General features: G+C 41.6%; 1 protein-coding gene across 1 annotated transcript; it reads left to right on the top strand.

Annotated features, from left to right (window-relative positions):
* The first annotated feature begins 5099 nt into the window (after window positions 1-5099).
* Window positions 5100-20020, top strand: LOC121570332 (zinc finger protein 883-like). The gene is made up of 3 exons (XM_045205843.1): window positions 5100-5351; window positions 9052-9142; window positions 18846-20020. Exons 1-3 carry the CDS (start codon window positions 5100-5102, stop codon window positions 19976-19978), a joined length of 1476 nt encoding a protein of 491 aa, XP_045061778.1. The 3' UTR covers window positions 19979-20020.
* Window positions 20021-23194: the final 3174 nt, after the last annotated feature.

Genomic DNA, 23194 nt, shown 5'->3' with positions numbered 1-23194 from the left:
GATATTTTCTACCTGCAGACTGCAATGTTTTAATTTGTTGGCTTTATGTAGGCTATTTTTACATAGTTGGCAATGGAAATATAAAATGACTTAATACGTTTGTATAATAATAATAATATGCCATTTAGCAGACGCTTTTATCCAAAGCGACTTACAGTCATGCGTGCATACATTTCTTTTTTTTCTTTTTTTTTGTGTGTGTATGGGTGGTCCCGGGATCGAACCCACTACCTTGGCGTTACAAGCGCCGTGCTCTACCAGCTGTGTATCATTTTAATTTAGATTTGGATAGAACTTTGATTAACCACATGACAATTATTTTGAGATACAAAGACATTATAAATAAAATGAAACTGTTCCACAAAAAAATGTGCATATAAAAACCATAACTGGCAAACAGATCGGTAGAAATGGTAAGATAAATTGTCAAGATGAAGGTTGCAGACTCCTCGTGTAGCCTATTACCTTCAGGAGAGTAACGGCAGGAGTAGGAGGAGCTTGGTAATTGATCTCTTGCTCCCTCTTGAGTCGTTTGTGTCTTCATTCATAAAACAGTGAGCATAAAGCATCAGACAAGCTCAATGCATATAGTTGATTTTATTAAAACACATAGGGTATGTCTATGTATACACTACCGGTGAAAAGTTTTTGAACACCTACTCATTCAAGGGTTTTTTCTTTATTTGTACTATTTTCTACATTGTAGAATAATAGTGAAGACATCAAAACTATGAAATAACACATATGGAATCATTTAGTAACCAAAAAAATATATTTTATATTGAGATTCTTCAAATAGCTACCCTTTGCTTTGATGACAGCTTTGCACACTCTTGGCAAACAGCTCAGAGATTTTACCATGAGGCCAATTGTGACTTTAAAACAGTTACAGAGTTTAATGGCTGTGATAGGAGAAAACTTAGGATGGAGCAACAACATTGTAGTTACTCCACAATACTAACCTAATTGACAGTGAAAATAAGAATATTCCAAAACATGCATCCTGTTTGCAACAAGGCACTAAAGTAATACTTCAAAAAATGTGGCAAAGTAATTCACTTTTTTGTCCTGAATACAAAGTGTTTTGTTTGGGGCAAATCCAATCCAACACGTTACTGAGTACCACTCTTCAAATTTTCAAGCTTAGTGGTGGCTGCATCATGTTATGGGTATGCTTGTAATCGTTAAGGACTGGGGAGTTTTTCAGGACAGAAATCCTAGAGGAAAACCTGGTTCAGTCTGCTTTCCACCAGACATTGGGAGATGAATTCACCTTTCAGCAGGACAATAACCTAAAACACAAGGCCAAAATCTACACCGGAGTTTCTTACCAAGAAGACAGTGAATATTCCCAAGTGGCCGAGTTACAGTTTTGACTTAAATCTGCTTGAAAATCCTATGGCAAGACTTGAAAGTGGTTGTCTAGCAATGATCAACAACCAATTTGACAGAGCTTGAAGAATTTCGAAAATAATAATGGGAAAATGTTGCACAATCCAGGTGCTCTTAAAGACTCACAGCTGTAATCACTGCAAAAGGTGCTTCTAACATGTATTAACGCAGGGGGTAGACAAACACATTTTAAAATTGCACTGGACTGTTGCATTTATAACATCTGCTCTTTTATTGAGGGATCTAGTCTGGATTAAACCTCATAGGAAGACAGTTTTATCATGTGGAGGTTTTCATTCATGTCTCTGTTTAACTAAATCATCTGTTTTGTCTTTGGCAGAAGAGAGACCAGACTCTCACTCTGATAGTGGGAAGAGTCCTTCAGGGGAACCAGACCCAGAGACGTCCAAACCAGCGAGACAACACCACTGCTCCCACTGTGGAAAGAGTTTTAGCTGGTTAGGGTACCTAAAACGGCATGAGAGGACGCACACAGGAGAAAAGCCTTTCCAATGCTCCCAGTGTGGAAAGAGTTTTACTTGGTTAGTTAACCTGAAAAGTCATGAGAAAATACACTCTGGAGAAAAACCTTTTCACTGTTCCCACTGTGGAAAGAGTTTTACCCGTTTAGGGAACTTAAAAGAGCATGAGTGGACGCACACAGGAGAAAAGCCCTACCACTGCTCCCAATGTGAAAAGAGATTTTCACGATCAGGGGACCTAAAAGCTCACGAGAGAACACACACAGGAGAAAAACCTTTCCAATGCTCCCAGTGTGGAAAGAGTTATGTTAAGTTACGGTACCTAAAAGAGCATCAGAGGATACACTCAGGAGAAAAGCTTTTCCAATGTTCTTAGTGCTAGTTGAGAACGAAGGCTTATATCCCTACAGTGGAGATTGTTTTACCATGTTAGTTAAACTGAAAATACATAAAAGAATACACTGTGGAGAAAAGCCTTTCCACTGCTCCCAACTTTTACCTGGTTAGGGAGTCTGGATTCCCGTGAGTGGACACACAGATAGGGCCCTATAAAATCCGCGATACAAAGAACGCGGATGGAATCACAGAATCCAGAAAATAAAACGGAATTCAACAATATTCTAAAATGTATTGAGCTTATTAGTAGGGAATCAACTAAATGTATTGAAAATTAATTAATTTGCCCATTTGTTCATCATAAGACGTGAACAGAATGCGTCAGCAATTCATATTTCCTGCAACGAGAACTCCTCCTGTTTGTGTGTGTGATGCACGCATCTACCACTTTGTGTAGCCGTTAGCGATGATGCTAATGAAAGAACACATTCTGGAGGGAAAGCCTTTCCACTGCTCTCATTGTGGACATTTTCCCGGTCAGAGGACCTGAAATCACATGAGAGAATAGAGAGGCTGTGTTCTGACTTATGTTTTTGACTGAGAATTTGTGTTTTTGTTAATGAAATCTAATTATTTATATGAAATCATACAACAAAATTATAATAAAATAAAATTGGCCTATTTTTGTTTTTGTTTTTTTCCGTCGTGAGACATGATCATTAACAAATAGTTTAAAGTCTGGGTAGGATGGGTTGGAGGTAACCCAATAGGTATGTCTGGGTATAATGGATGGGTGGGAGGTAACCCAATGGGTATGTCTGGGTAGAATGGATGGGTGGGAGGTAACCCAATGGGTATGTCTGGGTATAATGGATGGGTGGGAGGTAACCCAATGGGTATGTCTGGGTAGAATGGATGGGTGGGAGGTAACCCAATGGGTATGTCTGGGTAGAATGGATGGGTGGGAGGTAACCCAATGGGTATGTCTGGGTAGAATGGATGGGTGGGAGGTAACCCAATGGGTATGTCTGGGTAGAATGGATGGGTGGGAGGTAACCCAATGGGTATGTCTGGGTAGAATGGATGGGTGGGAGGTAACCCAATGGGTATGTCTGGGTATAATGGATGGGTGGGAGGTAACCCAATGGGTATGTCTGGGTAGAATGGATGGGTGGGAGGTAACCCAATGGGTATGTCTGGGTAGAATGGATGGGTGGGAGGTAACCCAATGGGTATGTCTGGGTAGAATGGATGGGTGGGAGGTAACCCAATGGGTATGTCTGGGTAGAATGGATGGGTGGGAGGTAACCCAATGGGTATGTCTGGGTAGAATGGATGGGTGGGAGGTAACCCAATGGGTATGTCTGGGTAGAATGGATGGGTGGGAGGTAACCCAATGGGTATGTCTGGGTATAATGGATGGGTGGGAGGTAACCCAATGGGTATGTCTGGGTAGAATGGATGGGTGGGAGGTAACCCAATGGGTATGTCTGGGTAGAATGGATGGGTGGGAGGTAACCCAATGGGTATGTCTGGGTATAATGGATGGGTGGGAGGTAACCCAATGGGTATGTCTGGGTAGAATGGTGGGAGGTAACCCAATAGAGCCCCACAGTGGAGGTGTCATAAAACCTAGCGGTCAAACAGGGAAATGGTTCCAATAATTTTTCCACCATTCATGTTTCCAACAGGGGATTTTAGAAACACTTAAAATAAGGGCTGTGGTTGGTGTAGGCTTACCCTGAGGTGATGTTTTGATAACCATGAATATCTCTCTCGGACAATCTACACACAATACCCCATAATGACAAAGCAAAAACGTTATTTTGGAAATTGTAGCTAATTTATTAAAAACAAAAAACGTATAATATCACATTTACTTAAGTATTCAGACCATTTACTCAGGACTTTGTTGAAGCACCTCTGGTAGCGATTACAGCCTTGAGTCTTCTTGGGTATGACGCTACAAGCTTGGCACACCTGTATTTGGGTAGTTTCTCTCATTCTTCTCTGCAGATCCTCTCAAGGCTGTCAGGTTGGATGGGGAGCGTTGCAGCACAGCTATTTTCAGGTCTCTCCATAGATGTTCGATCGGGTTCAAGTCCGGCCTCTGGCTGGGCCACTCAAGGACATTCAGAGACTTGTCCCGAAGCCACTCCTGCGTTGTCTTCGCTGTGTGCTTATGGTCGTTGTCCTGTTGGATGGTGAACCTTTGCCCCAGTCTGAGGTCCTGAGCGCTCAGGAGCAGGTTTTCATCAAGGATCTCTCTGTACGTTGCTCCGTTCATCTTTCCCTCAATCCTGACTAGTCTTCCAGTCCCTGCCGCTGAAAAACATCTCCACAGCATGATGCTGCCACCATGCTTCACCGTAGGGATGGTGCCAGGTTTCCTCCAGACGTGACGCTTGGCATTCAGGCCAAAGAGTTCAATCTTGGTTTCATCAGACCAGAGAATCTTGTTTCTCATGGTCTGAGAGTCCTTTAGGTGCCTTTTGGCAAACTCCAAGCGGGCTGTCATGTGCCTTTTACTAAGGAGTGGCTTCCGTCTGGCTCCACTCTACCATAAAGGCCTGATTGGTGGGGTGCTGCAGAGATGGTTGTCCTTCTGGAAGGTTCTCCCATCTCCACAGAGGAACTCTGGAGCTCTGTGAGAATGACCATCGGGTTCTTGGTCACCTCCCTGACCAAGGCCCTTCTCCAAACGATTTCTCAGTTTGGCCGGGCAGCCAGCTCTAGGAAGAGTCTTGGTGGTTCCAAACTTCTTCCATTTAAGATGGAGGCCACTGTGTTCTAGGGGACCTTCAATGCTGCAGACACTCTACATAACTTAGTGCACTCTGTCGGTAACAGATTCTAATTTTGGGGAACAGAAAACTATATTGAGATTGAATGATTCATCTATGGGAAAATGTGCAGAATGTCGGCCAAGTTTCAGCTCACTCCATCTTCTCTCACTTCCTGTCCGTCTTCTCCCACTTCCTGTCCATCTTCTCCCACTTCCTGTCCGTCTTCTCCCACTTCCTGTCCGTCTTCTCCTACTTCCTGTCCGTCTTCTCCCACTTCCTGTCCATCTTCTCCCACTTCCTGTCCATCTTCTCCCACTTCCTGCCACTGGACCTCCTCTCGTCACCACATTTTGTGGTGAGAAGAAGTTCTAAATGGATCTTTCAGATTTCTGGCCCCTGTGATGTGTCTGGGTTTCCCCCTTCTGGCTGTGATAAAAGTCTATGACAACGTGATAATAATATAATATAATATGCCATTTAGCAGACGCTTTTATCCAAAGCGACTTACAGTCATGTGTGCATACATTTTTACGTATGGGTGGTCCCGGGGATCGAACCCACTACCATGGCGTTACAAGCGCCATGCTCTACCAATTGAGCTACAGATGATGTTGTTCTGATAACAACATTTGGTAAGTTGTTGACATTTAAAAAAACATTCACTACCTCATGAATGTTCCCATCAGTATTATTCCACCATGTCAGAGAAAACACTGTTGATGAGTGTAAAAAGGATTTGATTAATGCCACATATTTTAACATATCTTTCTGAATAAAAATAATATTCATATAGTTTAATTGTGTTAGTGGATGGTCATTATATACATCTAAATATTGTTACACTATTTAGGAGTATTGTTGTGTCTTACTTTAATGTATTGACTGTTATTTATCGAATAAACTAACTATGTTTAATTTAATCACTAGATTAAATTAATAATGTAACAATTAACTCATTAGGAATTTTGGGGCACCACGGAAGAAGTTGTTTAACCAGTTGCCATCTCCCGAATTAAACTCTTAGAAGATATATATGTTATATATCGATAACAGTCACTTAATAAATATTTACCACTTATCAGTCTCATTCTGAACGTCGTATAATCCTTGAACCTGCAGGAACCCTAACCTTATTGATGAATCAGCAATACACAAATTGGCTTAATTATTTATTTACTAACTAACTAAATAATAACACAATACACACACACACACACACACATAGGTTATTGATTACTAATGTAATACAATGAAAACAGGTCCCTAGTGGACTGGACTAACAATAGCATGAATGCTTGGAAGGGAGAGACAGAGATTCAAGCTATCGTTATCACTTTGGAAACTACGCTCACGGAAATACAAATGCTTAGACCCTAATCACAACTCATTCGGATTAGAAATGCAACAAGTATTTACGTGTAGCTGTCCTCGATAGTTGAGTTGATTGATGTAGGACACTGGTTTGCCCACCAGAGATACTTCAGCGTACCCTGTAGTTCGTAGAGTTGATCTGTTTCGATAAGATATTTCAGATGTACCAACGGTTGTCAGAGAGGGATTGTCCTTCCCAACTCGTGTCTTTTAGTGAAAGTTCTCTAGACGACTATACATGCCAGCTGCAGACCGAAATGACAAGGTCTAGTACATTGTCTCCTTCTTCACCTCTTGTAGAGGTTGAGAGTTTCAGAGTTTCTCCATTTCAAACGTGTGGATTAACGACTCACGTTTCCTGGTCTTTCTGGTCTTAAACATTTTGTAACGTTTAGCTCACGCTTCACGTATCCTGGTCTGTAGCGTTTAAACCATTTTTAAGCCGTGGGGCTTCCTGGTCTGTAGCGTTTAAACCATTTTGCCATATTCAGCTCGCGCTGCATGTTGTCTGGTCTGATGTTAATTTGTTTTTCAAGGCTTTTTATGCTTGTTGGTAAAAAGGTGGAGTTCCATCACACCAACCCAATGTCTGCTGACTTGGGCGTGGTTACTGACTGGCAAACGTTTATATGGAAAAACCATCATCTCATTTAAAAGGTTAAAATCACGTCGCTATCTTCACAAAACGTATTCTCATACTTAATCATATATTTTATACACATTTAGATGCAAACCTGATAACATTTAAAAGGTTAAAATCACGTCGCTATCTTCACAAAACGTATTCTCATACTTAATCATATATTTTATACAACATTTAGACGCAAACCTGACAACTGAAATGTGTACACTTCCAGAGATGCAGTTATTTAGTAATACCATCCTTAATGACATCACAAAACAATAAAGAATATGACATTGTCATCCAATGTCCACAGAGACATTCAGATCGCCAATACCAGGGACCAACAAGAAGTCATTTGTTGCAAAACATTTAGGAAAGGCGAGAGGGGTCATAAAAACCCCCACATCAATCAATCAATCCTGTGTTCATAAAAGAGAGCGAGAGAGAGAGAGAGAGAGAGAGAGAGAGAGAGAGAGAGAGAGAGAGAGAGAGAGAGAGAGAGAGAGAGAGAGAGAGAGAGAGAGAGAGAGAGAGAGAGAGAGAGAGAGAGAGAGAGAGAGAGAGAGAGAGAGAGAGAGAGAGAGAGAGAGAGAGAGAGAGAGAGAGAGAGAGAGAGAGAGAGAGAGAGAGAGAGAGAGAGAGAGGACAGCAGGTTATCAGACTGCTGCTTCATGATCCCAAACATCTAGAGGAGAGAGAGAGAGAGAGAGAGAGAGAGAGAGAGGACAGCAGGTTATCAGACTGCTGCTTCATGATCCCAAACATCTAGAGGAGAGAGAGAGAGAGAGAGAGAGAGAGAGGACAGCAGGTTATCAGACTGCTGCTTCATGATCCCAAACATCTAGAGGAGAGAGAGAGAGAGAGAGAGAGAGAGAGAGAGAGAGAGAGAGAGAGAGAGAGAGAGAGAGAGAGAGAGAGAGAGAGAGAGAGAGAGAGAGAGAGAGAGAGAGAGAGAGAGAGAGAGAGAAGAGAGAGAGAGAGAGAGAGAGAGAGAGAGAGAGAGAGAGAGAGAGCAGCAGGTTATCAGACTGCTGCTTCATGATCCCAAACATCTAGAGGAGAGAGAGAGAGAGAGAGAGAGAGAGAGAGAGGACAGCAGGTTATCAGACTGCTGCTTCATGATCCCAAACATCTAGAGGAGAGAGAGAGAGAGAGAGAGAGAGGACAGCAGGTTATCAGACTGCTGCTTCATGATCCCAAACATCTAGAGGAGAGAGAGAGAGAGAGAGAGAGAGAGAGAGAGAGAGAGAGAGAGAGAGAGAGAGAGAGAGAGAGAGAGAGAGAGAGATCTGTAGACTGTTGCTTCTCTGTATTCTGATCTTGGGCTTCTCACGTGGGACCATCACGAGTCATGACAGTAATGACCTAGCTGTTAATTGTTATATCTGTTTAAGTGAATATGAAATAGCCTTAAATGCTTATGCAGATGTGCAGTAGTATAGTATTTCAATTTTCACTCATTAAACATCTGCACTAATCAATCAACACAAGCTTCTCTTTGTACATTTCCATATATCTCGCTTCAATTAAATAAATAAAATATTTTCCTCAACTGCTTTACCCACTCCAGTCAGCAGATGGCGATGCGCCTCTTTCAGGCGATTCTGCCAGTGTGACGTATAATCTAGTGGACAGGTGGACGCTTCTTCAACAATAACAAGTTAGTCAGCCACCTTGGTAGCCGACATAGCCGAAAACATTAAATCTCTTTAGACTGTTTTGGTGTATATTATTCAGTGTGTTTTAAACATACTTCTATCGTATCTATTTGTTGGCCCAATTAATGTCATATTTACGTTGTTTATTGGGTAGCTGGCTTGCTAAGTTAACAGTAGCACTAGGTTAGTTGCTAATGCTATCTAACTAGCTAACATCTCCGACCATGAGCTCACTAAGCTACTCTCCTCCTGCTAAAGAAGAGGAGGTCTGCTGGACGGAGAAAGAAGCTCTAGTGAAAGAGGAGGAGGAAGAGGAGGATGTTACAATACAAAAACAAGTAGAGGGTGAAGCTGTTATAGTGAAAGAAGAAGAGGAAGAAGCTTTCAGAGTGAAAGAAGAGGAGGAGGATGCAGTTTTTGGAGTGAAGGAGGAAGGAGAGATTACTGTCACGTTGAAAGAGGAGGAGGATACGGGAGATCTGATTAATACCAGTAAGTACTGTCTTACATTTTTTTTATAATTAATCTCATGTGAAGTTTTATGACATTGTTTACAAAAATGTTTAACACATTCAAATATAAAGTCCAGACTGGGCTTAATGGGTACTGAATGATTTAAAACCATGACTGTTCCAAATAAGACCACCTCTTAAATAATCCATTTGAATTCATTTCCAAGTGTTCAAAACTTACAAACGGACATTTCTTATGTAAAATGTGATTATATTAATCTCCCCTAAAGTTATAAAAATAAACTGATCATTACTATTCATAATGGAAGTAGCACTCATAACAAGGGGTCCAATCATATCCACAGAGATCATAAGAGGGGTGTGTCCAATCATATCCACAGAGATCATAAGAGGGGTGTGTCCAATCATATACACAGAGATCATAAGTGGGGTGTGTCCAATCATATCCACAGAGATCATAAGTGGGGTGTGTCCAATCATATCCACAGAGATCATAAGAGGGGTGTGTCCAATCATATCCACATAGATCATAAGAGGGGTGTGTCCAATCATATCCACAGAGATCATAAGAGGGGTGTGACCTGATTCAACTAATCATAGACTTCAATCAAGGCATGATTAGTTGAATCTGGTGCGTTATTGCTTGGTTAGAACAAAAACCTGCATAAGAAGCCACCATGCACAGACCATAACACACACGACTTTCAATGAATTATCTGAAAGCTGATTCACATTTTCTGCTGTTGTTGTTAATTAGTTCAACTTGTCTTCCTAAAGCCTGTCTGAAGACAGTTTCAAATATCCCTCTCTACTGTTGTGTTATTGGACCAAAAAACAGAATCACCTGGATGAATGCAGGACAGCAATATGACAATGCCCCGGGGCCCTAACTAACTGCATGAGTAGTCGTCCAATTGTAATAATTTGTTTCCATATTTGTCCAGCCCTAACTATCCCTGATGTCCTTCAACCCTCATCTTATTCTTATCTCATCAATGACTTCCGTCTTCAACCCTCATCTTATTCTTCTCTATCTGCATCAATGACTTCCTGTCCTTCAACCCTGATCTTATTCTTCTCTATCTGCATCAATGACTTCCTGTCCACTCCAAACGTCTTGGAGAGAGGACAGAGGTTTCTGATTGTTCCTAATGATTTAATCTCTTAGTAAAGGCACTATGGCTAGATGAATAACTGTCTTTTTGTGTGTTTTAATCAACTTAAATCTGAACAAATACATATTTATGCTCATGTTTGTTGAATAATAGGAATATCAACACACTATCCCAGTGTTTCAATACATACTGGGGCTCAATAGGAGCGTACTGGGGCTCAATAGGAGCGTACTGGGGCTCAATAGGAGCGAACTGGGGCTCAATAGGAGCGTACTGGGGCTCAATAGGAGCGTACTGGGGCTCAATAGGAGCGTACTGGGCTCAATAGGAGCGTACTGGGGCTCAATAGGAGCGCACTGGGGCTCAATAGAGCGTACTGGGGCTCAATAGGAGCGAACTGGGGCTCAATAGGAGCGAACTGGGGCTCAATAGGAGCGAACTGGGGCTCAATAGGAGCGAACTGGGGCTCAATAGGAGCGAACTGGGGCTCAATGCGACTGGGCTCAATAGAGCGAACTGGGGCTCAATAGGAGCGAACTGGGGCTCAATAGGAGCGAACTGGGGCTCAATAGGAGAGTACTGGGGCTCAATAGGAGCGTACTGGGCTTATTTGTAACAACAGTGATTTATGGTGAAAAGGACAGAATATCAAAGTCTACTCATGAAATATTTGGAAACCAATGGTTTGGGGTATAAATATACACTATAGACTACAATATTATGCACAGTTAGTATTGGTCATGCTGAACAATATTTATTTATTGCCGTTTACATTCTGTATAGAGGGAGTCCTTCAACCCTCATCTTATTCTTCTCTATCTGCATCAATGACTTCCTGTCCTTCAACCCTCATCTTATTCTTCTCTATCTGCATCAATGACTTCCTGTCCACTCCAAACGTCTTGGAGAGAGGACAGAGGTTTCTGATTGTTCCTAATGATTTAATCTCTTAGTAAAGGCACTATGGCTAGATGAATAACTGTCTTTTTTGTGTGTTTTAATCAACTTAAATCTGAACAAATACATATTTATGCTCATGTTTGTTGAATAATAGGAATATCAACACACTATCCCAGTGTTTCAATACATACTGGGGCTCAATAGGAGCGTACTGGGGCTCAATAGGAGCGTACTGGGGCTCAATAGGAGCGAACTGGGGCTCAATAGGAGCGTACTGGGGCTCAATAGGAGCGTACTGGGGCTCAATAGGAGCGTACTGGGGCTCAATAGGAGCGTACTGGGGCTCAATAGGAGCGAACTGGGGCTCAATAGGAGCGTACTGGGGCTCAATAGGAGCGTACTGGGGCTCAATAGGAGCGTACTGGGGCTCAATAGGAGCGTACTGGGGCTCAATAGGAGCGTACTGGGCTCAATAGGAGCGAACTGGGGCTCAATAGGAGCGTACTGGGGCTCAATAGGAGCGTACTGGGGCTCAATAGGAGCGTACTGGGCTCAATAGGAGCGAACTGGGGCTCAATAGGAGCGTACTGGGGCTCAATAGGAGCGAACTGGGCTCAATAGGAGCGTACTGGGCTCAATAGGAGCGTACTGGGGCTCAATAGGAGCGTACTGGGGCTCAATAGGAGCGAACTGGTGCTCAATAGGAGCGTACTGGGGCTCAATAGGAACGTACTGGGACTCAATAGGAGCGTACTGGGGCTCAATAGGAGCGTACTGGGGCTCAATAGGAGCGTACTGGGGCTCAATAGGAGCGTACTGGGGCTCAATAGGAGCGTACTGGGGCTCAATAGGAGCGTACTGGGGCTCAATAGGAGCGTACTGGGCTCAATAGGAGCGTACTGGGCTCAATAGGAGCGTACTGGGGCTCAATAGGAGCGTACTGGGCTCAATAGGAGCGTACTGGGGCTCAATAGGAGCGTACTGGGCTCAATAGGAGGGAACTGGGGCTCAATAGGAGCGTACTGGGGCTCAATAGGAGCGAACTGGGGCTCAATAGGAGCGTACTGGGGCTCAATAGGAGCGTACTGGGCTCAATAGGAGCGTACTGGGGCTCAATAGGAGGGAACTGGGGCTCAATAGGAGCGTACTGGGGCTCAATAGGAGCGAACTGGGGCTCAATAGGAGCGTACTGGGGCTCAATAGGAGCGTACTGGGGCTCAATAGGAGCGTACTGGGGCTCAATAGGAGCGTACTGGGCTCAATAGGAGCGTACTGGGGCTCAATAGGAGCGTACTGGGGCTCAATAGGAGCGTACTGGGGCTCAATAGGAGCGTACTGGGGCTCAATAGGAGCGTACTGGGGCTCAATAGGAGCGAACTGGGGCTCAATAGGAGCGAACTGGGGGCTCAATAGGAGCGAACTGGGGCTCAAGAGCGTACTGGGGCTCAATAGGAGCGAACTGGGGCTCAATAGGAGCGAACTGGGGCTCAATAGGAGCGAACTGGGGCTCAATAGGAGCGTACTGGGGCTCAATAGGAGCGTACTGGGCTTATTTGTAACAACAGTGATTTATGGTGAAAAGGACAGAATATCAAAGTCTACTCATGAAATATTTGGAAACCAATGGTTTGGGGTATAAATATACACTATAGACTACAATATTATGCACAGTTAGTATTGGTCATGCTGAACAATATTTATTTATTGCCGTTTACATTCTGTATAGAGGGAGTGATTTTTGTGCTACTTCATCCTGTCAATGACTTAATGATAAAACATCTGATTGACTTAGAATAAAAACTGTTATGATATAACATCAGACGAATTGGTTGAAACATTAAACAGCAGCACATGTTATTTCTTATTTGTATCCAAAGATGGAAGTGGGCTTAATGGATACGCTTAAACCTAAAGTAAAAATGTTTGCCACATTTTGAGCGGTTTCCTTCCTCTACGGCAACTAAGTTAGGAAGGACGCCTGTATCTTTGTAGTGACTGGGTGTATTGATACACCATTCAATGTGTAATTAATAACTTCATCATGCTCAAAGGGATAGTCAATGTCTGCTTTTTTTATTTTTACCCATCTACCAATAGGTGCCCTTCTTTGCGAGGCATTGGAAAACCTCCCTGGTCTTTGTGGTTGAATCAGTGTTTGAAATTCCCTGCTCGACTGAGGGACCTTACAGATAATTGTATATGTGGGGTATAGAGATGAGGTAGTCATTCAAAAATCATGTTAAACACTATTATTGCACACAGAGTGAGTCCATGCAACTTATTATGTGACTTGTTAAGCACATTTTTACGCCTGAACATATTTAGGTTTGCCATAAAAAAGGGGTGAATACTTATTGACTCAAGACATTTCAACTTTTCATTTTTAATGAATTTGTAAAAAATGTCTAAAAACATAATTCCACTCTGACATTAATGGGGTATTGTGTGTAGGCCAGTGACAAAAACATCTCAATTTAATCAATTTTTAAATGCAGGCTGTGACACAACAAAATGTGGAAAAAGTAAAGGGGTGTGAATACTTTCTGAAGGCACTGTATAATATATGAGAATCAAATCATATCATTAATATGAATGAGTGAATCACATCATAATACAATATGCATATTACATGGAACAATTCATGCTTAGTGTTTCCTTTACAATGTTATGTGTGTTACCATGGTGATTTCCATCCTTTGGTGGGCAAATTTTCACAATTAAAAATTAGTCAGCACATTCACAAACGGTGGCTTTGATCACAGTTTTAAAGTTTAGGTTTAGGTTGATTGAAGGTTCATAGCTAGGTAGCAGCTAGGACTGCTAGCTGCAGGACTGTTTTGTGAATACTGATTTGGAATATGTTCAAAGATTCATTTACCTAGGACTCCTCCATCAACATTGAGGAATATGCATCGTCAGTCACAGGCTTCATCAGGAAATGTGTTGTTCCCAACAATAACAATTCGCTCATACCCCTACCAAAAAAAAACCTGGATGAACAGAGAAATCTGTGCCATGATGAGAGCCCGTACTGCAGCATTCAATGCCAGCAGGAAAACTATCAAAATAATAAAATACTTAAAAAGCCGCCGGCCAAGATGGCATCCCCGGTCGTGTCCTCAGAGTGTGCGCTGCGGACCTCTTCAACCTGTCCCTGTCCCTGGCTGTAGTCCCCGCTTGGTTGCTTATTCCCGGGGTGACGTACATGTTTAAATCCAGAGTTGTATTTCTGCCTAATCATGGGGTTAGCACCTTTATTGAGATGGATGCTTATGGTAATATATGATAATATATGTATGTTTATGATCTGAACATGTGTGTTATGGTAATATATGATAATATATGTATGTTTATGATCTGAACATGTGTGTTATGATAATATATGTATGTTTATGATCTGAACATGTGTGTATTGTAACGCTTGGCTTCATGATGTTAGTTGAACGTGATGTGATGTGGCTGTTTCTCACTGGCTGTTGCATTATGGGAAGAGCAACTTTAACAGGTCGGTATGCTGCCGGGTTAACAGGCATATGTGACCGACCAGCTCGATTCGGTCTTATGTAGCAAAATTTGAAATAGTGTTTTTTACATTGGATAAAAGTAGAGACTCAGAGCTAGAACATGGTATATCATAGAGTAGAGACTCTAGAACATGGTATATCATAGAGTAGAGACTCTAGAACATGGTATATCATAGAGTAGAGACTCTAGAACATGGTATATCATAGAGTAGAGACTCTAGAACATGGTATATCATAGAGTAGAGACTCTAGAACATGGTATATCATAGAGTAGAGACTCTAGAACATGGTATATCATAGAGTAGAGACTCTAGAACATGGTATATCATAGAGTAGAGACTCTAGAACATGGTATATCATAGAGTAGAGATATGGTATCATACACTACTGTTGAGGAACAACAGGAAAGTAATTCTACTTTGAAAGTTGATAAACTTGTAACCCCACTTTTAAGAAAATGGCCCCTTGAATGTTTTGGTCGACCTACTAGAGAGCTCTTCTTTATCTACACCCATTCAGCATCGTTCACACCCTGTAAAGCCTTTAGCCCCACCCATCTCTTTAAGGATTCCCATGTGAGGCCATGTGTTAAACAGAGTGAGTACGGTAGTGGCAGGGTAGACCATTTGAGGCCATGTGCTAAACAGAGTGAGTACGGTAGTGGCAGGGTAGACCATGTGAGGCCATGTGCTAAACAGAGTGAGTACGGTAGTGGCAGGGTAGACCATGTGAGGCCATGTGCTAAACAGAGTGAGTACGGTAGTGGCAGGGTAGACCATGTGAGGCCATATGCTAAACAGAGTGAGTACGGTAGTGGCAGGGTAGACCATGTGAGGCCATGTGCTAAACAGAGTGAGTACGGTAGTGGCAGGGTAGACCATGTGAGGCCATGTGCTAAACAGAGTGAGTACGGTAGCGTACTAAACAACCAAAGATATCAAGGCTAAAGGCTGGTTTGGACTACGTCTATCGACATGCCTGTATACAGTTGTTGCAGTGATATCCTGAACATTCTATTGTCGTCCGACATCAAACTTGTCGTTGTCGTCATGAAAAAAGTATGAACACAAATGACAGGCTGCATGACATCATCAGCAGCCTGGTGGTCCAAAATAATAATAATAATATGCCATTTAGCAGACGCTTTTATCCAAAGCGACTTACAGTCATGCGTGCATACATTTTTGTGAATGGGTGGTCCCGGGGATCGAACCCACTACCTTGGCGTTACAAGCGCCGTGCTCTACCAGCTGAGCTACAGAGGACCACAAAATAGCATACCTGGTGTATTTTATCACCAATAAACCCATCCGTTTAAAAATGAATTTAGTATATGTCAATCTAGCAAACCAGGCAACTAAAAGCAAACTTTCCAAACAATGTTTCGATTTGTTTCTAGTTTGTTAGCTAGCTAGCTAACAATAAGTTAGCTGGCTAGCCAGTTCAAATAATGATCATATACAGTGGGGGAAAAAAGTATTTAGTCAGCCACCAATTGTGCAAGTTCTCCCACTTAAAAAGATGAGAGAGGCCTGTAATTTTCATCATAGGTACATGTCAACTATGACAGACAAAATTAGAGAAAAAAATCCAGAAAATCACATTGTAGGATTTTTTATGAATTTATTTGCAAATTATGGTGGAAAATAAGTATTTGGTCAATAACAAAAGTTTCTCAATACTTTGTTATATACCCTTTGTTGGCAATGACACAGGTCAAACGTTTTCTGTAAGTCTTCACAAGATTTTCACACACTGTTGCTGGTATTTTGGCCCATTCCTCCATGCAGATCTCCTCTAGAGCAGTGATGTTTTGGGGCTGTCGCTGGGCAACACAGACTTTCAACTCCCTCCAAAGATTTTCTATGGGGTTGAGATCTGGAAACTGGCTAGGCCACTCCAGGACCTTGAAATGCTTCTTACGAAGCCACTCCTTCGTTGCCCGGGCGTTGTGTTTGGGATCATTGTCATGCTGAAAGACCCAGCCATGTTTCATCTTCAATGCCCTTGCTGATGGAAGGAGGTTTTCACTCAAAATCTCACGATACATGGCCCCATTCATTCTTTCCTTTACACGGATCAGTCGTCCTGGTCCCTTTGCAGAAAAACAGCCCCAAAGCATGATGTTTCCACCCCCATGCTTCACAGTAGGTATGGTGTTCTTTGGATGCAACTCAGCATTCTTTGTCCTCCAAACACGACGAGTTGAGTTTTTACCAAAAAGTTCTATTTTGGTTTCATCTGACCATATGACATTCTCCCAATCCTCTTCTGGATCATCCAAATGCACTCTAGCAAACTTCAGACGGGCCTGGACATGTACTGGCTTAAGCAGGGGGACACGTCTTGCACTGCAGGATTTGAGTCCCTGGCGGCGTAGTGTGTTACTGATGGTAGGCTTTGTTACTTTGGTCCCAGCTCTCTGCAGGTCATTCACTAGGTCCCCCCGTGTGGTTCTGGGATTTTTGCTCACCGTTCTTGTGATCATTTTGACCCCACGGGGTGAGATCTTGCGTGGAGCCCCAGATCGAGGGAGATTATCAGTGGTCTTGTATGTCTTCCATTTCCTAATAATTGCTCCCACAGTTGATTTCTTCAAACCAAGCTGCTTACCTATTGCAGATTCAGTCTTCCCAGCCTGGTGCAGGTCTACAATTTAGTTTCTGGTGTCCTTTGACAGCTCTTTGGTCTTGGCCATAGTGGAGTTTGGAGTGTGACTGTTTGAGGTTGTGGACAGGTGTCTTTTATACTGATAACAAGTTCAAACGGGTGCCATTAATACAGGTAACGAGTGGAGGACAGAGGAGCCTCTTAAAGAAGAAGTTACAGGTCTGTGAGAGCTAGACATCTTGCTTGTTCGTAGGTGACCAAATACTTATTTTCCACCATAATTTGCAAATATATTCATAAAAAATCCTACAATGTGATTTTCAGGATTTTTTTTCTCAATTTGTCTGTCATAGTTGACGTGTACCTATGATGAAAATTACAGGCCTCTCTCATCTTTTTAAGTGGGAGAACTTGCACAATTGGTGGCTGACTAAATACTTTTTTTCCCCACTGTAGCTGACAACTGCTTAACTTTTGCTAATTTGTATTCATTATTACAGGAAAATAAACTCGCAACAAGATCATTGTTTACAAGTTAATGGCGAGCTAATTGCAGAAAATAGCTTATGGTTGTGAGAGTGATTAAATAAAAGTAGGGCATTCTACAGGAGAATTCTAGAACTCGGACACTGTATTGTTGGCTTAACGTTATATCCTAATTTGACTTGGGTGCAGGTCATGTTGTTCTTCACATTACCGTCTCTGGTAAACACACACACTATATCAATTAAAATATAAGTTTATTTGTCACATGCACAGGATACAGAAGGTGTAATTGGTACAGTGAAATGGTTACTTGCATAGTGGAGTCTTTTGTTTAGACATGTAGCTAGCTAAACAATGAACCATAATCCCAACTCACAACGTTACTACCCTGCATGAATCTGCAGGTAGCTAAAGCGAACCAACTATCTAGGTTCAATGTTAGCTAGCTAGCTACCATTTAAGGCTATAACTAGCAATGCAAATGGCTCTGAGATACGGAATAATATTACTACACAGACCATACACGTAACGTTAGCTAGCGAGCCAGCCAGCTAACCTTTAGCTAGCTAACGGTACGCTTTAACTTGCAATGAAAACGCCTTGCAGCTTTATGACGTTTAGAGCTCCTAAGGACATACACAGATTTCATGGCTCCGTGTCCATCTATTAAATTCATAGAGCCCTGGTGTGATATGGTGCCATTTAGTGTAGCGTGGCCGACTTTGAATGCAGCAAACTAATCATTCTCAAATTCATTAGAGGCTAATTCATTGAGTGTATATATATATACCAAATCTGGAGTCAATCTGACTTATGGTTCATGAGAAATAAGTAATTTTTAGCATTAGCTACTAGTCAAAAGTTTTGGACACACACCTACTCATTCAAGGGTTTTTCTCTATTTTTACTATTTTTTTGCACTCTGGATAAGAGCGTCTTCTAAACGACTAAGATGTCAAAGTAACATGTATGTGGAGGTTTCATTCAGGTCTCTAACTAAATACTCTCTCTCTGTTTAACTAAATACTATATCTCTCTGTTTAACTAAATACTCTGTTGAACTAAATACTCTGTTTGTCTTTGGCAGGAGAGAGACCCGACTCTCACTCTGACAGCAGGAAGAGTCCCTCAGAGGAATCAGGCACAGAGACGTCCAAACAAGCGAGACAGCGCCACTGCTTCCACTGTGGAAAGAGTTTTACTAAGTTAGCAAGCCTGAAAATACACAAGAAAATACACACAGGAGAGAAGCCTTACCACTGTTCCCACTGTGGAAAGAGTTTTAGGTTGTTAGGGAGCCTTAAGGAGCATGAGAGAATACACACAGGAGAGAAGCCTTTCCAATGCTCTCAGTGTGAAAAGCGTTTTACCCAGTTAGGGAGCCTAAAAGATCATGAGAGAATACACACAGGAGAGAAGCCTTTCCAATGCTCTCAGTGTGGAAAGTGTTTTACCCAGTTAGGGAACCTAAAAGATCATAAGAAAATACACACAGGAGAGAAGCCTTTCCACTGCTCCCAGTGTGGAAAGAGTTTTACGTACTTAGGGCATCTGAAAAAACATGAGCGAACACACACAGGAGAGAAGCCTCACCTCTGCTCCCAGTGTGGAAAGAGTTTTACCCAGTTAGGGGACCTGAATAGGCATGCGAGGACACACACAGGAGAAAAGCCTTTCCAATGTTCCCAATGTGGAAAGAATTTTACCCGGTTAGGGAACCTAAAAGAGCATGAGAAGACACACACACGAGAAAAGCCCTACCCATGCGCCCTGTGTGGGAAGAGTTTTACCCAATTAGGGTATCTGAAAAAACATGAGAGAACACACACAGGAGAGAAGCCTCACCTCTGCTCCCAGTGTGGAAAGAGTTTTACCCAGTTAGGGGACCTGAATAGGCATGCGAGGACACACACAGGAGAAAAGCCTTTCCAATGTTCCCAGTGTGGAAAGAATTTTACCCGGTTAGAGAATCTAAAAGAGCATGAGAGGACACACACGCAAGAAAAGCCTTTCCAATGTTCGCAGTGTGGAAAGAGTTTTACCCGGTCAGGGAACCTAAAAGAGCATGAGAAGACACACACGCGAGAAAAGCCCTACCAATGCTCCCTGTGTGGAAAGAGTTTTACCCACTTTGGGTATCTGAAAAAACATGAGAGAACACACACACAGGAGGGAAGCCTCACCTCTGCTCCCAGTGTGGAAAGAGTTTTACCCAGTTAGAAGCCCTGAATAGGCATGACAGGACACACACTGGAGAGGGTAAGCCCTACCACTGCTCCCCTGTGTGGAAAGAGATTTAAGCGGTTAAGGCATCTTAAGAAGCATGAAAGAATACAGGAATAGAAGACACACCACTGCTCTCATTGTGGAAAGACATTTACCCGATCAGGGGACCTAAAAAGAATTGAGGAGCTATGCTCTGTCTGATGTCTTTGACTGAGAATTTGTGTTTTTTGTTTGTCACATGAAATCAAATTGTTTATATGGGTGATTCTCATGAAACCAGTTTTAAACATGTCTGTAGCAAATTGAGTTACAAAACCATGATGCATCTGCAAAAATCAACTATCATTCTGAGGACTAGTATATCTAGTTTTGTCTTATTTTCAATACATTTTTCATTTTCGTCTGAATTTTGTACATTTTCAACCCAAATTCTCCGAAATGCGTCTGGATTAAATATCGTGATTTTATACCATTTTACTTTAGAAAAACCTAATTTATTTAGATAAAACCCAAAATATGTTGCTGTAGTTTGTCCATAAATCATTAAAATGGTAACTACAGTGGGGAAAAAAAGTATTTAGTCAGCCACCAATTGTGCAAGTTCTCCCACTGTAAAAAGATGAGAGAATGTAATTTGTCATCATAGGTACACGTCAACTATGACAGACAAAATGAGAAAAAAATTCCAGAAAATCACATTGTAGGATTTTCTAATGAATTGATTTGCAAATTATGGTGGAAAATAAGTATTTGGTCAATAACAAATGTTTCTCAATACTTTGTTATATACCCTTTGACACTGGTCAAACGTTTTCTGTAAAGTCTTCACAAGGTTTTCACACACTGTTGCTGGTATTTTGGCCCATTCCTCCATGCAGATCTCCTCTAGAGCAGTGATGTTTTGGGGCTGTCGCCAGGCAATAGACTTTCAACTCCTCGAAAGACTTCCTATCGGGTTGAGATCGGAGACTGGCTAGGCCACTCCAGGACCTTGAAATAGCTTCATACTGAGCCACTCCTTATTGCCCGGGCGGTGTGTTTGGGATCATTGTCATGCTAAAAGACCCAGCCACGCTTTCATCTTCAATGCCTTGCTGATGGAAGGAGGTTTTCACTCAAAATCTCAACGATACATGGCCCCACATTCTTTTCTCTTACACGGATCAGTGGTCCTGGTCCCTTGCAGCAAAAAACAGCCCCAAAGCATGAGTCTCTTCCACCCCCATGCTTCAAAGTAGGTATGGTGTTCTTTGGATGCAACTCAGCATTCTTTTGTCCTCCAAACACGATTAGTTGGAGTTTTTACCAAAAAAGTTCTATTTTGGTTTCATCTGACCATAAGACATGACCAATCCTCTTCTGGATCATCCAAAATGCACTCTAGCAAACTTCAGACGGGCCTGGACATGTGACTGGCTTTTAAGCAGGGGGACACGTCTGGCACTGCAGGATTTGAGTCCCTGGGACGTAGTGTTACTGATGGCAGGGCTTTGTTACTGGTCCCAGCTCTCTGCAGGTCACTCACTAGGTCCCCCCGTGTGGTTCTGGGATTTTTGCTCACCGTTCTTGTGATCATTTTGACCCCACGGGTGAGATCTGCGGGAGCCCCAGATCGAGGGAGATTATCATTGGTCTTGTATGTCTTCCCATTTTCTAATAATTATACAGTTGATTCCTTTCAAATCAAGCGCTTACCTATTGCAGATTCAGTCTTCCCAGCCTGGTGCAGGTCTACAATTTTGTTTCTGGTGTCCTTTGACTCTTTTGGTCTTGGCCAATAGTGGAGTTTGGAGTGTGACTGGCTGAGGTTGTGGACAGGTGTCTTTTATACTGATAACAAGTTCAAACAGGTCATTAATACAGGTAATAGAGGAGCCTCTGAAAGAAGAAGTTACAGGTCTGTGAGAGCCAGAAGTCTTGCTTGTTTGCTAGGTGACCAAATACTTATTTTCCATCATAATTTGCTAATAAATTCATTAAAATCCTACAATGTGATTTTCTGGATTTTTTTTCTAAATTTGTCTGTAATAGTTGGACGTGTACCTAGAAGGAAAATTACAGGCTCTCTCTCATCTTTTAAGGTGGGAGAACTTGCACAATTGGTGGCTGACTAAATACTTTTTTTCCCCACTGTACTTGAAGTTTACATTAAACTATAATATGTACAAACACAGTGTCTGTGGACATGTTGGGAAAAAGTCAGATTTAATTTAATTATAATATTATTTAATTTTAAACATTTTTATTGTCAGTGTTATTTAACTCAGACCTTTACATTAGGGGAGTAATATAAAAAAATATTAGAAATTACATTTTTTTATAACTGTTTTTGGACTGTTACGGTAATTAGGATTTTGTGGAAATTGTGGTAAAATGCATAATATCTTAAATATTAAATAGATAAGCACAGATCCTAATCTCAGTGATCCAAGAGGACATTTCGTGACAAATTACACTTGAGGAATTTTTTAGTCAAATATGACCTTACTCAAAGATAGAGCTACTTTTGTTTTTTCATCTCGAGATAAATTCAGATCACGCTGCATTCTAAAATCAGATAAAAAAAAAAAAGGTACAATAAGGTATTTTGTTTCGATTATGATTATTGATTGATTGATTGATTGATTGATTGATTACAAGTATAAAACCTCTGTTGTTCATTATATTATTTGGATATTGCTAAATGTAAATTATTATATAATTATATGTAAACTTCTGACCCACTGGGAATGTGATGAAATAAATAAAAGCTGAAATAAATCATGCTCTCTACTATTATTCTGACGTTTCACATTCTTTAAAAAAAAAGTGGTGATCCTAACTGACCTAAGACAGGGAATTTTTACTAGGATTAAATGTCAGGAATTGTGAAAAACTGAGTTTAAATGTATTTGGCTAAGGTGTACAGTGGGGGGAAAAAGTATTTAGTCAGCCACCAATTGTGCAAGTTCTCCCACTTAAAAAGATGAGAGAGGCCTGTAATTTTCATCATAGGTACACGTCAACTATGACAGACAAATTGAGAAAAAAAAATCCTGAAAATCACATTGTAGGACTTTTAATGAATTTATTTGCAAATTATGGTGGAAAATAAATATTTGGTCACCTACAAACAAGCAAGATTTCTGGCTCTCACAGACCTGTAACTTCTTCTTTAAGAGGCTCTTATGTCCTCCACTCGTTACCTGTATTAATGGCACCTGTTTGAAC

The sequence above is a fragment of the Coregonus clupeaformis genome, chromosome 20 (assembly GCF_020615455.1).
Source record: "Coregonus clupeaformis isolate EN_2021a chromosome 20, ASM2061545v1, whole genome shotgun sequence".
NCBI classification, from domain to species: domain Eukaryota; kingdom Metazoa; phylum Chordata; class Actinopteri; order Salmoniformes; family Salmonidae; genus Coregonus; species Coregonus clupeaformis.
This window is presented reverse-complemented; position numbering and strand designations above follow the sequence as displayed.